The sequence below is a fragment of the Sander lucioperca genome, chromosome 12, assembly GCF_008315115.2.
Source record: "Sander lucioperca isolate FBNREF2018 chromosome 12, SLUC_FBN_1.2, whole genome shotgun sequence".
Classification (NCBI taxonomy): Eukaryota; Metazoa; Chordata; class Actinopteri; order Perciformes; family Percidae; genus Sander; species Sander lucioperca.
In genome coordinates this window covers 9951667-9967048 of record NC_050184.1, presented here as the reverse complement: position 1 = coordinate 9967048, position 15382 = coordinate 9951667, and the positions used below count along the sequence as shown (strand labels likewise).

The window sequence follows — 15382 nt, the reverse complement described above, 5'->3', positions numbered from 1 at the left end:
TTTCAGAGGAACACTGATTCCAGGTTTGTTACCCCTTAAAAGATTATATAATCATAACACCTAGTGCAGATCAGCTTAACTCTGCTTACTAGGCTTGATATCATCCTAAGGTAAACTCGCCTTCAAATAAAAATGTGCATAAACTTGATTTGCTCCTTCTTCCCTTCCTTTGAATCGTTGGCTGGTTACCCTCCCAAAAATAGCCGAATCATATCATCAGTCATAAGTGGAATTTTACAAAGACGACCCGCTTCAACTCTGCTACACCATCATTTTATTTGCTACTAACATAAAGAAAAGACTTTACAACTTCACTGCAACATCTTAGACAGGAAGCTGTGCCAGGTTTTTATCATGCTTATGAATAACTCAATGCAGTGTAGTCAGTAATCAGTGTTTACACTTTTATTCACTTTATTCATGCCTGTATTTATTACCTTTATTTTTTCCATCCTTCTGTTGTGCCTTCGCTTCTTTTGTACTTATTCATTTATTCAGCGGTTACTTTTCTTTCATTCACTGATTTGTCTATTTTCTTAATTTCTTCTTACTTCTTACTGTTTAAGCAAAGGAACCAAAACAGAGCAGTTCATAGACTTAAGTGGCTTGGTTTTTAATACATTTACCTTTTTTCCCTCGTAGATGACAATTTTATCCAGATTGATTTTGTTTCATCTGTTTATCCTCATCACGGATGTTTCTAAGGGCATTATTGGATTAGCTGAAATGCATTACAAAATGTTGCCTTACCTTTTGTATTGATTCCCTCTATCCAGATGAATGGAGGGATTTTCATGATTGTAGCCAAGATGTCCTGCAATCCTTCTCAGAAGGAGACCAAGAAGCTCCCTGTCATGTAAGTACCCACCCACCATTGTAAAATGACTTCTCACTTTCAAAAGGCTACTTTGTTGGCTATTTTTCTTCTTTTATTACTGTACTTCTCATGTTTTGGTGGAAAATCAGGCTTCAGAGGTACTGTATAAAGATGGTCTAGTGACTTAAGACTTCTGTCTTCAAAGAAGCTTTTCCCAGTTGAAGCATGAAAAATAAAAATTGAACATACAACCTACATTCCAAGTAACTGCTAACAATGTTGATTTGATAGACAATGGTCATGTTAGGCCTTGTTATTGATCAAAGCATATGAGCATAAACGAGACAAGGAAATCACTTAGCTATGTGGTGTCTTGCTCCCACATCTCCGCCTCAGTATTTATCTGATGGTTTCTCTACCCTGCTGGTTCTCACTTCCTTTCAGCCTTGTCTCTCTTGTGTTTTGTGTCTTGTTGTGTCTCTAAATTTCTTCATTACTCTAATCATGGGCATCAATAAAGAATTGGCTGTGTGCAAATAATACATAAATGTATAATGACCACATTGTTGTGATATCAGAAGTAAAAGTATATAGTGGTATAAGGTACGTAAGTAAATTGTTCCCAAATGTTACATTCACTAAAGAGCTACTTATGTTATGATGCAGGGAATAATTGGACCCAATTGCAGAGAGCAGGCAGGCAGGAGGAAGTTGGAGTTGAGGATTTATTAGACCAAAATACAAAAATGAACCAAGGGAGTCCTGAGACTGCAGCAGGCAAAAAACTAAATCCAGAATGTAGAAAAAAAGGAATCCAAAAACAAAGGAAAATACAAAAATCGGAAAATATAAGAAGCACAGAAAACTGACTAGCTGACACGGAGAAACACGACAGGAACCAACACAAAAGCACACAATGATCTGACACCGGACAGGGGGAAGACAAAGACTAAATACACAGGGTAACAAGGAAACACAAGACAAGTGACACAAGGCTGGGAAACAGGTGAAACACATTAGGGCAATTACAAGGGCGGGAAAACACAGGAAGTAAAACAAGACAAGACAGAAAACAAGACCGTCAAAATAAAACAGGAAACAGGGCAAAAATGCGAAACAGAAAAAATAGATTACCAAAACAAGACAAAATACACCAAACCCAACTTAACTAGCCAGCAGGGCAATTAATGTTATGTATTGTTATTAGGGCAATGGTTAACCATGTCATTATCTTGTACATCCAAGTTGTACGTGTAGAGATGGAACATGTTGATGTTGTCTGTCCAAAGAACTGCAGATGTTTCCATTATGTTGTATGCTGTATGTAAGCTTACAGTATTTTATTAGTGTACTTCTCATGGTCTAACCTTCTCCCCCACTGCCCTCTGTGTTTCTCTCTCCAGTGCTACTGTTCGCAATGCCTTCTTGCTGTTGCTGGTGGCCACCTCCACCTGGCTATGTGGTCTGATGGCTGTGAATAACAGCATCCTGGCTTTCTACTACATATTCGATGTCCTCTGTCTAGTGCAGGTATGAACGCGTGTGTAAACGAAAGTGTATGTTTACATAAATAAATGTTGGTTTACTCTAGCACTCATTCAACTTCCATCCAGTTAATAGTGTTAATAATAATGTTTTTCATCCAAAATACTGGCCAAATAATAGTTGTTTTTTATTGCTCAAATAAAAAGAATAACAAGCTAGATTGTGTCCAAAGGAAAAGACATCTTAAAACTCAGATTAGCACCTCAAACTTGTATCTGTATCTCTTACCCAGGGTCTGTCGGTGATGCTGGTCTTCACTGTGTTCAACTCAGAGGTTAAGGAGGCCTGGAGTGTTGCCTGTTTGGGTAAGAAGAGCCCTGGAGAAGACCCACCAAGACCACCACAGAACACCGTGAGTTATACACACGTACATCCTCCGATTGGGTATTTGTACTTCTGCAGCTCGTCTCTGCTGAACCTAAAAGTTTTTATGTCGTCTGGTATCTTGGTCTGAACTGACATTACTAATATATGCAATCATTTACATAGCACATTGTGTAAATAAAGATTTTTTTTGATTTGGGAACAATTTTTATTATGACATATCATAATATGATGGTCCTTATTGCACAATAACAATTTTGCAGGGTGAATCTAAGACCCTTATGTGGGGCTGTAAATCGTCCTGCTGCATTTTTCCAAAGCTGTTTACTATGTCTTATTCTACAGTTTTATCTTTTATATAGCACTCTCACTGTGTCCATTACTAGACCAACACAAAAGCCCTTCTGCCCTCCATTCCCCCTTCCCTCTATCCATCCATCCATCCATCTTTTTTGTCCTCCCTTTCCTCTCTCCTTCTGCCTTCAGGGTTTGTCGCTGACCCAGATAAAACAATACATACCGACCAGTGGAGCCCTGCCCGCTCTTTAGCCCACTTCAATAAAAGCACTCTGCAGTGCCAATTTTGTGTGTGTGTGTGTGTGTGTGTGTGTGTGTGTGTGTGTGTGTGTGTGTGTGTGTGTGTGTGTGTGTGTGTGTGTGTGTGTGTGTGTGCGTGCGTGCATTAGCCTATCCTGTCTTTACATCTTTTCTTCACTCTACCAACTTGTGTGTGTTTTAGTTCATAGCTCACTGCTCTCTAAGACCTGTTTTCTTAGCCTTCCACATTATCTGTCCTCTTTGCTAGTGTGTGTGTGCGTGCGTGCGTGCGTGCGTGCGTGCGTGCGTGCGTGCGTGCGTGCGTGCGTGCGTGCGTGCGTGCGTCAAAAGGCGTGTTAGTTTATACGTAGTTCATTCCACCCTTTTAACCCCATTATCTCTGAAGCTCTTCCTATCATTTACTGAGTCATCTGGGGCAAAATTACTGTAGCTTTCCAAAATTACTATTAGACACAAATGACCACCTATTAGCATCCTTTCGCCTATCTGACTCATACTGTGTTATTCATTATTTATAACTACAGTGGCCTAATACAGAAAACTGGAATCGTGCCCCATTTCCAGGCTAGCTTCTGCTCCACTAGCTTCGCCTCCTTTTTATTTTTATATGTTCCGGTCAGCACTCAATAACTATAATCACTCACACGAGTCTCGTGAAGCTATAGTAAAATATCACCAGGGTTCTTTTTTAATTAAATTTTAACCACCTATTATAGTAAGTACTCTTTTTCTTATGATATGGATAGAAAACCTCAGTGTCCGAAAGAAGTCCTTAAGATGAATTATGGAACTAGAGGAACACAAGGTAGCCCATAATGAGGGTGGGATTCTGTCTCTTGATACAGTGCAGTATGTGGGGTGTAAGTACAGATGGTTTAATGCACTTTTTGCCATGTTCAAAATGCATCATGAGGGAGGAAATGTTTTTATTTTTCATCAATTAAAGATAAAAGGCTATGTTGTTGTTGTGTGTGCTCAGGCTCAGAACCCCTATCACAACGCATCTCTGTTGGAGCAGAGCGGGCTGCACCGAATCACTCTGGGAACCTCCACCATCTCCTCCGTCAGCTCGGCCAGGTATATAAATACACAAAAGTTCACGCAGACACATACACACATAATGTGGACACACACACACACACACACACACACACACACATTACAACTTTTACCAACAAGCTGGAAATGAATTTGGATGGAAAAACGTCTACACCATGACTGTTATTGGCATACCAACAATGTACAGAAGGAATTTGTCAGGTTTGATTGATTCTCTGTGATTCTGATTTGGGATAAAGTTGCTTCAGGGAGAAAATTCCCTCGCTAACAAAAACCCTGTCATGCATTTTGTGGGTCAGTGGGGTAAAGATGAAGAAGATTGGATGGAACAATGTACTGTAGTGTATGTGGAGTAACACTAATGTACTCTGAGAGTGACTGTTGGTGTCTTTATGGCTCTGTGTGTGTGTGTGTGTGTGTGTGTGTGTGTGTGTGTGTGTGTGTGTGTGTGTGTGTTTTTAATCTGTATCGGCCTGTGTGACTGCTTATACAGTAAACTCTGTGTGTGTGTCCTCACTTCTCTCCTTTTTGCCTGATAGAGAAAATCTTTTGGCTCGTCAGACTCTGGAACAAAACATCGTCCACACCGGAGCAACAGACCTGGATGTAGCCATGTTCCACAGAGACGGAGGTGAACACTCAAACACAACCATGGACACAAACGCACTCTTCACGAGCAGTAGTGACACATTCGCCATTTCTTCACCCCTTTTTCTCTATATTTCTTTCCTTTGTTTTCACTCTCCATATACATTTCATTAAAGATTAAGCTTACATCACAATGGCGAATAACAACCCTTTATTCTTTTTCTCCTTCCCTCCACTTGTTTCTTCTCTGGCTCCTTTCCATCTTTTCCTCTCTCTCCTTCTTCTTCCAGGTGAGGATTCAGACTCAGACTCAGACCTCTCCATGGAGGAGGAGTGCAGTCTCTCCATTCCTTCCTCTGAGAGCGAGGACAACGTCCGACTCCGTGGGCGCATCCAGCGGCGATTCAAACGCTCCAATCACAGCGAGCGTCTGCTCACAGAGCCCACCCACAACGGCACCAAAGGTAGATGAGCACTTTCGTGATTTTCAAGTGATTTTTAAGGCATTTCTTCACAGTTATAAAGCCAGTAATGTTTAAGTGTCTTGCTCAAGGACACTTGATTTATTAATTGAGTCTATAAGCAAACTGATGATTGTTTGGAAGCTAGGTTTTTGGTACATTAATACTTTCGTTTAATTTAGGCCCCCATCCATCCATCATCTGTACATGTTTAACCTGTGCAGAGTCATGGTGGCCATTGTATCCCACCTCACATCGTGTGAGACAGGTCTCTAGGGATAACATATTTGGACAAACATAAATTTACGCACATTCACACCTTCAGGCAATTATAGTAAGAGTAGCCAGTTAACCTGGCCTGCATGTCTTTGGTCTGTGGGATGAAACCCACACAAGTATGGGGTGAAAACAGACAGGCCCCTGCCAGCCAGCAGAGTCAAACAATGTAGGTCCCAGCTGTAGAAAGTCCACTACTCTTTTATCTCAGATATGTAGAAACATACATGTGTAGGCACAAACAAACACCACACATACAACAAGAGAAAATGTCAGTGCCAATGGTCATTAATCAATACCTTCTTTCTTCAGATACACATGAAATAATATCATGCATAATAAATGAGTGTATGCACTTTAAAGTAAGTGCTATAAATGCATATAGAGTGCTTTGTGAAAGGTTTCACTGTGAGAAAAGGCTAGATGTGCAAATCCATATAAGTAATCAATGATTAGCTTTATAAGCCATCTGGATCACATGAACCCAGGGTAAAACATTATTCAGGGTATTCAGGGTTAAACATGGACCAAAGCTGTCAGGATCCAGATGGCCAGTACAGTCCAATCAATTCATCAGTGCAGTCAAACTGAAGGGCCGGAGCAGCTTTTTACTGAAAGGTCACAGTTCGAAGATTGTGGTCAAAGCATTAAAGCCCTCATTGATTCAGGAGAGCCGTCAACTGGCCAGTGTTGGAGGACTGTGCAAGGAATGTGCATTACTGATTAAGTGTTAACTAGACAGCTGAAAAAGACAAAACAATAACAATAAATGGATTTGTATAACCTTTTGTTGTTGCATGTTTTAAAGATGTTACAGAGAACAAAAAAGGCTTATTGAACAATTACAATATGTGGTTGTCAAAGCAACCGCTTAACATCGATGGTGCAACAACGTCATGTATTTTATAGCTGGAATGAATAATGATTATTATTTAATTTATTGATAGACAGAAATGATTCTGCAATAATTTTGATATTGGATTAATTGTCAAGTAATTTATCAAGCAAAAATATCATTGGAAATGTAATATCTTTGGGTTGCTCTGAGAAAACAAGCAATGTGAAGACGTCACTTAGTTTGGGCTTACTATTTTTGGACTTTAATGATCGACTTTAATTGAAAGAAATCTTGACAGGTTGATAATGGAAGGAATCTTTAGTTGCAGCCCTAATGACAACACTGATGAAATCTTGATAACATGTGGGTGACACTTTGTAGTGTGATTTTCCAAATGTCACTTGGTTGGCCTAAAGGGTTGATGTCGTCACAGAGCAAACTAACATGTTAAATGGCACCATTGAGTGTTTTACACATTAAGACCATGAACCTTGCTGGTTCATAGGACATTTGCACTAGTCTGATACATTCTCAAGCAATATGTCTCTTTTAATTAGCCCTGGGTGGCTTATTTCATAATGAACATATGCTATTTGTCTGCTGACACCTGCTATTTTTTTATACAAACATCTGTTTTGTGTTTGTTGGGATGCACACGCGGCTACAAAATTAAGCACAATGCTTGAAATTGAAAGGATGAATATGAGGCATAAGAACATACTGTATATGCAGCCTTTAATATCTTGTGTTAACTGGTGCTTCATCAAAAGTCATTGGTCAATAGAGTCATGACCTGACGTGACAACATGGATGTGTAATAAAACAGCTTTAAAGCTACATTGTATAAGAATGCCAATAGGTATAAAAGGGTATAAAAGGGTATAAAAGGGCGAAAGGCGGAGGTATGTCCCTCTTTGGCCAATGTATTTTAAAGATGGAGGTGCTACATGGCTGCCGTCATTCGTGCGACTCGCTCGTATGTATTCTGAATTATTCTAAATGGCTTACAAGAATACTTTGAGTAGTTGGTGGTAGTAATTACACATGAATGAGCACATATTTGTGAAAGAACAAAGTTTTTTTTTGCTAAGAATCAACTCAAGAAATTACACAATGTAGGTTTAATGAGTAACCAGAAAGTATTAATTATTTTTGTGTGTTACAGATCTGGATGGTAATGACCTTCTGTCCTACTGGCCAGCTTTGGAAGAGTGTGAGACGCACAGCCTTCAGAAGTGGGGCTCAGAGCGCCCCCTGGGGGCAGATTACAGCAAGGACGCTGCCAACAACAACCAGCCTGACGCAGCGCTGACCAGTGGGGACGAGAACGGCCTCACCCAGCCACACAGGCACCGCAAGGGTGAGAGAAACACAAATACATATAATCTAAGGGCACACTAACATTTGGGATTTGCTTTTAATATTCTAATCTTTGGTTTGTCCTTCCCGTATGTATAATGCATTAAGCATTGCTCATAAATTAAATGTTAGTTAAGACAATGGCACATGGATACTGAAGATGAAACCTACCTTTAAAAAGTTAGATAATAAACATACAAAATAATATCTACAAATTCTGAACAATGTATTTAACATTGATTAACAAACTTGTATTGTACCTGTAAGAAATAGTTTTTGTTTTTCTTCCTCTCTGACTTCTCGTTGCTATAAACATGTACAAGTCATATGATTGAAATAATCAAGTGTAATCGTTTTTTGGCCATGCATCTTTGGATTTCAGTCTGGCCTGTATACTATAAATATATTATCGTCTTTATCATATTGTTTGACAAAAATCTCTGGATCTCCCTGTCCTGTCTGACTGATGCAGCCCCAGTCATCAGGATGAAAATGGGGCATTTTGCCAAGAGAAAGATGGAGGCGATGTGAGCTGTGTGAGCGGAATCAGCAAAGCATCAATTAAAACACAGCTCAATAACTGAGACCGTATCTGCTGCATTTGCAGTTTGTCTGTTATACATTTAAATTAGCCTAGCAGTGCTAGGTCACATGATGTGAAGAGTCCACAAATATCATTGCATTTAATCTGATTTTGTTTTTACTTCAACAATTCATGTTCTAGTTTTTTTTGTTGGTTTAATTAGTCACCAGACTTTTAGTGTTGTTGAGTCACAATATAATGTGATGGTCGACACACCATGATTTACACTGTGATCACCTCATGCGCTGAGTTTTTTACCCACACAACGAAATAAAGGGCTGGAATCACCTGAATGGCCCTGATGCATACAGAATGACTTCAACAACACTGGGACGCCTATAGGGGGGACGCCTTCAGTTAAGGTCTAAATCTGGTCCTAAAAGCATGGGTGACAATTTTATGTGTACATAACAGTATGGATACTCAGAATACATACATATAAGGTGCGCCACCCATGCAAAGACACACTGAGAGTGAGGTAGTAAGAAATGCAGGCAAAGTTGGAGATCCCTCATTTTGCCTGGAAGCATGAGTGACATTTTAGTGAACCTATTAATAGATAAAGAACATTTACACGCACATCACACACATACTCCTCTTCCTCCTATGACTTCTTTCTCTTTTCATCCCCTTCTTCCCTCATGAAGGGGATGATTTCATCATCACCCTTAATAGGGCCCTATGAAATCCGTTTTTTTTTCAAATTCCGTTTTTTCGGATTTATTTTTAACCCTTTCGGATTTCTTTCACTTCTAAGCAGTATTGACCCTTAAAAACTCAGTGACACAAACTCACAATTCAGCTTTTTTATTTAAACTGTTAATATATTCAGCAAAGCACATTCAAAATTCTCCAAAATTCAGCCAAACCTTCAACAAATCTCTGGCAAAAAATAACAGTTACATGAAGGTATCAGTTACAAGGTAGGACTGATGAATATTAAATTAAAGATTAAATGCAGCCATGCTGCAGGGAGACAGAAACATTGAAACAATGATATGTGCCTGACAGAAAGCCAACACAATGACATATTACAGCCATAAAGTTCAGTGTTAACCCATCATCATCAGTTACCCCTGCATGTAAGCAGAACAATGAATTTTCCATCTACAAAAAAATCACAATAAAAGCTAACTGGATGCTCACCTATAACAATATTGAGGACACTGCGATCTCTGTTGTCAGAGGTTTCGTCGACAACAACGAAGATTTTCTTTCCACGGATCTCTCTTTTTGCATGTGCTGGTCAAAGACCAGCGGCAGGTGGGTCTGCCTGAGGCCGCTGCCGTTTTCTGGGAGTGCGCCTCCCCGCTTGCAATGTTTAACAAGAAACTGACGTATCCTCTTCATTTTCTCAAGCGGTATGTCAGCTTCAGCACACATTGCAACAAAATCTTCCACAAACTCACGCCTTGCATCTATTGATTTTGTCGTTGCCTCAATGGTAACCTGGAGGGATTTGCCCGCTGTGGATTTAGCTTTGTTCTTGAGATGAACTTTTGATTTCAAATGGTCGTTACATGTGTCTTTGCGGGCCCAGTCAACAGTATGTTGACAAAACTTACAAAACAGTTGTTGTCCAGACTCATAGTAGTAGTTGGGGTATTGTTCAACCCGGTATTTAGCAGTCAATTGAGTGTTTCTTAATTTTTTCGCCACCGTTGGCTTATCAGGAGCCACTCGCTTCAACATTTTTTTCCCCCACGCAACAAACTCAACGTGAACGTGAGGACGTATGGTTACTAGGCAACATGTTTAACAATGCCATTTGGCCACGGTTTAGGTAGAGAAAAATTGTTTATTTAATATGTCAACAAAATATATGCAAATTCCGTGCAATTCCGCGTGTATAAGATAATTCCGTTTTCATGTGTAGATTCTGTGATTCCGTCCGCGTTTTCCGCATCACGGAAATCATATCACTTTTTACTCTCTTGTCCTATCTCCCCCTCTCATGGAGCCTCACCTTCTTATGTTCTTGTCTCAGGTATCCTGAAGAATCGTCTCGGTTGTCCCCCAGCACTTCAGGGTCTTTCCACCATGGGCCGTGTCCCCAGTGAGCTCAACTGGTACCGAACCTCTACTTTGGGTCACCGGGGTGTTCCTGCAGCCTCGTACGGTCGCATGTACTCTGCCACGGCTGGTGCCAGTGGAGGTTCCGGCTCTCTCTCTCAACCTGCTTCCCGGTACTCCTCCAGGGAACAACTGGACTCGCTGTCTCGGAGGCAACTGTCCAGGGATCCACTTGGGAGGCAAACGGTAGGGGGTTCGAGGGACCGACTGGACTCCCGGGGTTCCAGGGACAACTTGGATCTCTTACCCAGGAGGAGAGAGCTGGGGCAGGGAGCAGGGCTCGGGGGCCTGGGTCTGGATCACCAGCGAGCCTCTTCATCCAGGGAGAACTTGGCAGGATCCAGGGACAGACTGGACAACCACCACACCGGTAGCGTCCACGCCTCAAGGGAGGACTTGAGTGGGAACGGGGGAGCGGGAATGGAGGGATACCTCAGCGGATCGAGGTCGCAGCTGAACTCGCTACCTCGGCGGCAGGCCTCATCCCGCGAGCACCTAGCGGGGGCGCTGATGAGCAGTAGGTCAAGAGAGCAGCTGGAGACCAACGGAGGTGGAGCCCAGGCTCAGCCGTGTCGGGAGTGGCTCCGCACTCTGCCTCCCCGCCAGCCCTCGCACCCCGACCAGCCTCCCTCCTCCTCCCCTCCTCCCCCGATCTCTGAAGAGCCTCAGCATGAGCAGCTCCCAGCTCAGGGCAGAGGACGACTGGACTCCGCACCTCCATGTAGGTACCCTGGTCAGACTGTCCCCCAGGTCGCAGGTTCAAATCCAAACCCTCTGGGTCGACAACCATCCAGTGAACACCTGGATATTCTGTCCTCCATCCTGGCATCCTTTAGTTCCTCCGTCCTCACTCCTCCCCCCGCTGCCTCTAACCCTGGGCCTAATGGCTCCGCCCACGGACCCTCCCTTTCCCCGTCCCAGTCAGCCACCTCCCACAGCATATCTGAAGTCTCCCCCGACTCCGAGTAAGTCCTGCTGTGTTAATAAATCTGCCTTGACTAACCCTCCACTCCTGTCCCTTTTCTATTCTACATCTTCCGCTTCATATTTAACTCCTCATTGTCTTTGATCCTCTGTAAACACAATTCTTTGGGGGGCTTTAACTTTCCTGCATCTCCTCCCTTTTCTCTTCCCCTGATTGCTTCTTCCTCAGCAGCTCTATAGGGATCTTTTCCATTCTTCAACCCATCTCTTCACCTTTCTTATTGTTCTTTTCCTCTTTTCCATCTTTTTATCTCAACCATACTCAGCTCCCTCTGTTCCACTTCCAACCTCTCAGCTTCTTAATCTTCTCGTCCACTGTGTCTGTTTTGTTCTGTCTCCCTGCTCTCTCTTTTTCCTTTTGCCTCTGACAGCTCATTATAATTGTGCTCCTGTATATTGTCATCATTATTTGTAACTGAAATTACAATCAGTAGAGAGGTTGCTGTTTAAACATATCGATGACTCATTTTCCTTTCCCTCACCTCAGAGCCAACAGAAGTGAAGGACAGTCTTGATGACAGCCTCTATATCCCTTTATGCATTGTGACAGTGCTTGGAACACCAGGGACAAGTTCAAAGGTCATGTATGATCCTGAACCGCTGGGGCACCCTGGGACATCGGATGACTAAAAACAAACTTGGGACAGAGGAGACACAGAGTTGGAAAGAAAGTAAGACAGAGAGAGCGCCCATGAGGATAAAAGAGGGCTCGTGGGCGGCTTGTACTGTATAAAATGAAGTTTTTTTCAAGTCCCACCGCCTACAATGATCTGTGTCGTTTCTTTGGACGATGAGTCAACCACCTCTACTACCTAAAAACTGTTAAAGACAAAAACAAACTCAGATTTCAGATTTCAAACGCAGAAGTCAGCTTGATCCAGACAACATCCGTCTACAAGAAAAAAAAACTGTATATAACATTTTTATACATTTTGTATCTTTTTCATTGGAGATGAAGAAGAAATCTCTTGTGATGTTTTCTTTTTTCTTTTCTTTTTTATGATTGTGTCCGGTTGTGAGTGAGGTTGGTGCGAGTGCAGTCTAGTTCGTTGCCGAGGGAGACATTACCCCCACAAAGAAAAAAAAAAAAAAGAAAAAAGAATCCCCAAATTTATTTTTCCGCAGAAACTTTTCCTCACGCTCATCAACTCTGTGTACAGCGACAGGGGTCTGGCAATATAAATCTGTTGAGATTATCGACACCGCGACATGTGGTTGAAGGGAAAATATCAAAGTAGGGAGAAAGTGATTGTAAATAGAGGAAGGGATTATTATAAGAGAAGAGATTCGATGGAAGATGATTGTTAAGAGAAAGATGGCCAGCGTTAAGATAAAACGCCACATGAAGGTTCAGAGTTGGTGGTTCAACTTCTAAAGCTCAGTCGTGAGTGTTATCGGCTCTTTCAGGAGATTGTGCTGTTTTGTGATCCACTGTACATGAATGTGACCGTGTCATCTGTGTATCTTTGTGCCTGGTGCTGACTGAACCAGACCATATCAGTCTTGATTGATATTTCTGAGACCTGGCGGGTGAAGGTAGATAAATTGTCTGCGTGTCTGTATGAGGCTGTGTCATGTAACAACCGTTTAAAGACCCTCAAGGTATTTTTCTCTTTGATGCATCACGACTCAACCTGCCTCGAGAGACACCACGGGAACAGCCGAATCTCTCCGGCAGCATCCAGGAGACTCCTAAATAAAAGCTTCTCATGCAGAATTCTGTGTAAATCCAAGCCAAAGGGACAACTGCTTAAAATCGGTACGATACATCGTTCTCCACTTTTCTGTGATGAAAATGACGTGTGCAGGGTGTGAACGCTCTAGATGCAATTCACAGTTTTGTTTTAATCATGATTTATTTTGTCCTTTAATGATTGTGCCATGAAAACAAGCCTAAATTGAAACATTGTTTTTTTATTAACGAGGCCCTAGATCTGCGCTACAACATACTGTAACCCACTGTGGTTGGCATTGTATTTGGCTGCATACTGTATAAGCAAATAGATTTTGGTTTGGAATGTAGGAGAGCAGATCAAAGGGAAAACGTCACGTCTTAATGGGCTTAGATATTTGTTTGGAGACCTGAAAGCAGACCTGCAGTACATATTCAGCACAGTAACTATTGGAATATATTAGCTCATATCTGTAGCACATGCATCTCTAATGCCAGACTTTTTTTACTTGCTTGGCCGAACACATATACTGGGAAATCACTTCAGAAGTGTCTTTATATGTGAGAATCTTTTTCCAGTGAGCTGTCATAGATAAAGAGGTTCATACATCAGAACACATTAATACACATTTGCTCTCATTGTTTAGACGGCTGTTCAAAGATGAGGTCTCTTGTAAGATCTGGCTTAGCTTCTGCAGCGCCGTACAAGTTTGCTGAGGAGAGGAGATGTCAGTTGTGTCAGCGCTATAAAAGTGGTTTTGCGATGCAGGTCTTTCCATCAGCAGCTGCTCCTTTCTCACAGCTCTCTGAGTTCAGACCTCAAGGTAACAACAAAAGGAATTTGTAAGCAATGGAGACAGTCTCCACCAGCCTTCAGAGGGATTAAGGGATTGTGGCTAACAGAACTGTGCTTTTGTAATGCTGCTAAAAAATGCAGTGGCTCTAAAAAATGGTAGCAAAATGGGATTTCTGTATAGCCAATAATGTGTTGTCTGCGTGTCCTTGAGCAGAGAGCACTGACAATCGAACAATACAGTATTTGTAATAACACTAGAACAGCAAGGTAGAAAGTGGATTAAAAAAACAAGAAGGCACAATAAGCAACGTGAAGTACAAAACCAGAAAAGGTTGGAACAAATTGGGTCAGAAACCGTGACTGTGTGCAAAATGTAACTGTAGGGAGGAGGGCTTGGACGTTACTCATTGCAGAGAGGAAGAAAAAAAGTCTAGAAATGCAGATAGTGGAAATAAAAACACAACTCACACCTCGCAAATGCATATCTTCCTGCTCTGACTGCTGCTCTGTCATCCCCAGGAGGTGACAAGTGAACCTATTTGTTGTGTTAAAAGTATTGCCAAGAAATGCCCCTGTACTAGTCTTTTAAAGGGGTAATACACCAAAAGAAATCAGACTTTGATTCCTCCTCACTGTTTTCATTCAGCTGCTCCATTTATTTATTTTTCTTCAGATCTGTTTGTCTTCAACTGACAGTACCTTTAACTTGTACAGACATAAGATTTATTTTATTTATCGATAATTTATTGACATTGTATTAATTATTTACAGTATGTTGCCATTTTGTATGAGGTTGTTAAAGAAGTATGTGTGATTATTTGTTTGTTTTTTTTGTCCAAATGTTCCCTTTGTTCCGTTTCTTATAATCTGATTCTCTCACTGCAACAAATTCACAGATGGAGGACAAGAAGAGAGGGCAATGTAAAGATACAAATGTCTCTGTTTACAGTGTGACGCAGGACACTTTGCTTTTCAGCATTTCATTTGGTTTCTTTATCCGATCACGGAGGTTAAATGTGGAAAGATCTGAACAAACAAACCTATGTAGTTGCATTTATCCTCCCCAGACAGAAAGTCAACATATCTAAACTAGAAGTTGAATACTGGGTGTAAATAATGCAGATATGTCCTAAATCAAACCATTATCCTCCCTGTTCACTGTTATAGATTCAATGCTGAAGCTTCACATCCACATCATCAAATCTTGAACTGGTAATGTGTGCTTTTATACCCAACAGTCAGCCGTCAGTATCCAGCTTCAGGTTAATCTGCTTCGGACCAATAGGAGCCACACAAGTGAGGGGAGACAAAAAAAAAACTGAGTTGAGATTAAAACGTTGTGATGTGCTCTGTAAAAAGAAAGTGGGGAAGTGACCGAAGGAAAGAAACAGAGTGAGAGATAGTCAGGGAGAGTAGAAGGAGGGATGGGAGATTGTCTTTGCTAGCTTG

At 41.5% G+C, this 15382-nt stretch overlaps 1 protein-coding gene across 3 annotated transcripts in view; it reads left to right on the top strand.

The window, feature by feature from the left end:
• Positions 1–15294, top strand: part of celsr3 (cadherin, EGF LAG seven-pass G-type receptor 3) — a 112335-nt gene extending 97041 nt beyond the window's left edge. For 2 of the 3 annotated variants that reach the window (XM_031286484.2, XM_031286483.2), the window contains 9 exons: positions 777–856; positions 2221–2347; positions 2595–2714; positions 4224–4321; positions 4843–4934; positions 5182–5355; positions 7632–7826; positions 10396–11446; positions 11953–15294. In XM_031286484.2, coding sequence (XP_031142344.2) covers positions 777–856; positions 2221–2347; positions 2595–2714; positions 4224–4321; positions 4843–4934; positions 5182–5355; positions 7632–7826; positions 10396–11446; positions 11953–11980 — 1965 coding nt within the window. In that variant the 3' untranslated portion in view covers positions 11981–15294. The remainder of the gene's footprint in view (positions 1–776; positions 857–2220; positions 2348–2594; positions 2715–4223; positions 4322–4842; positions 4935–5181; positions 5356–7631; positions 7827–10395; positions 11447–11952) is intronic. The other variant, XM_031286486.2, reaches the window with a different exon arrangement.
• The last annotated feature ends 88 nt before the right edge of the window (positions 15295–15382 follow it).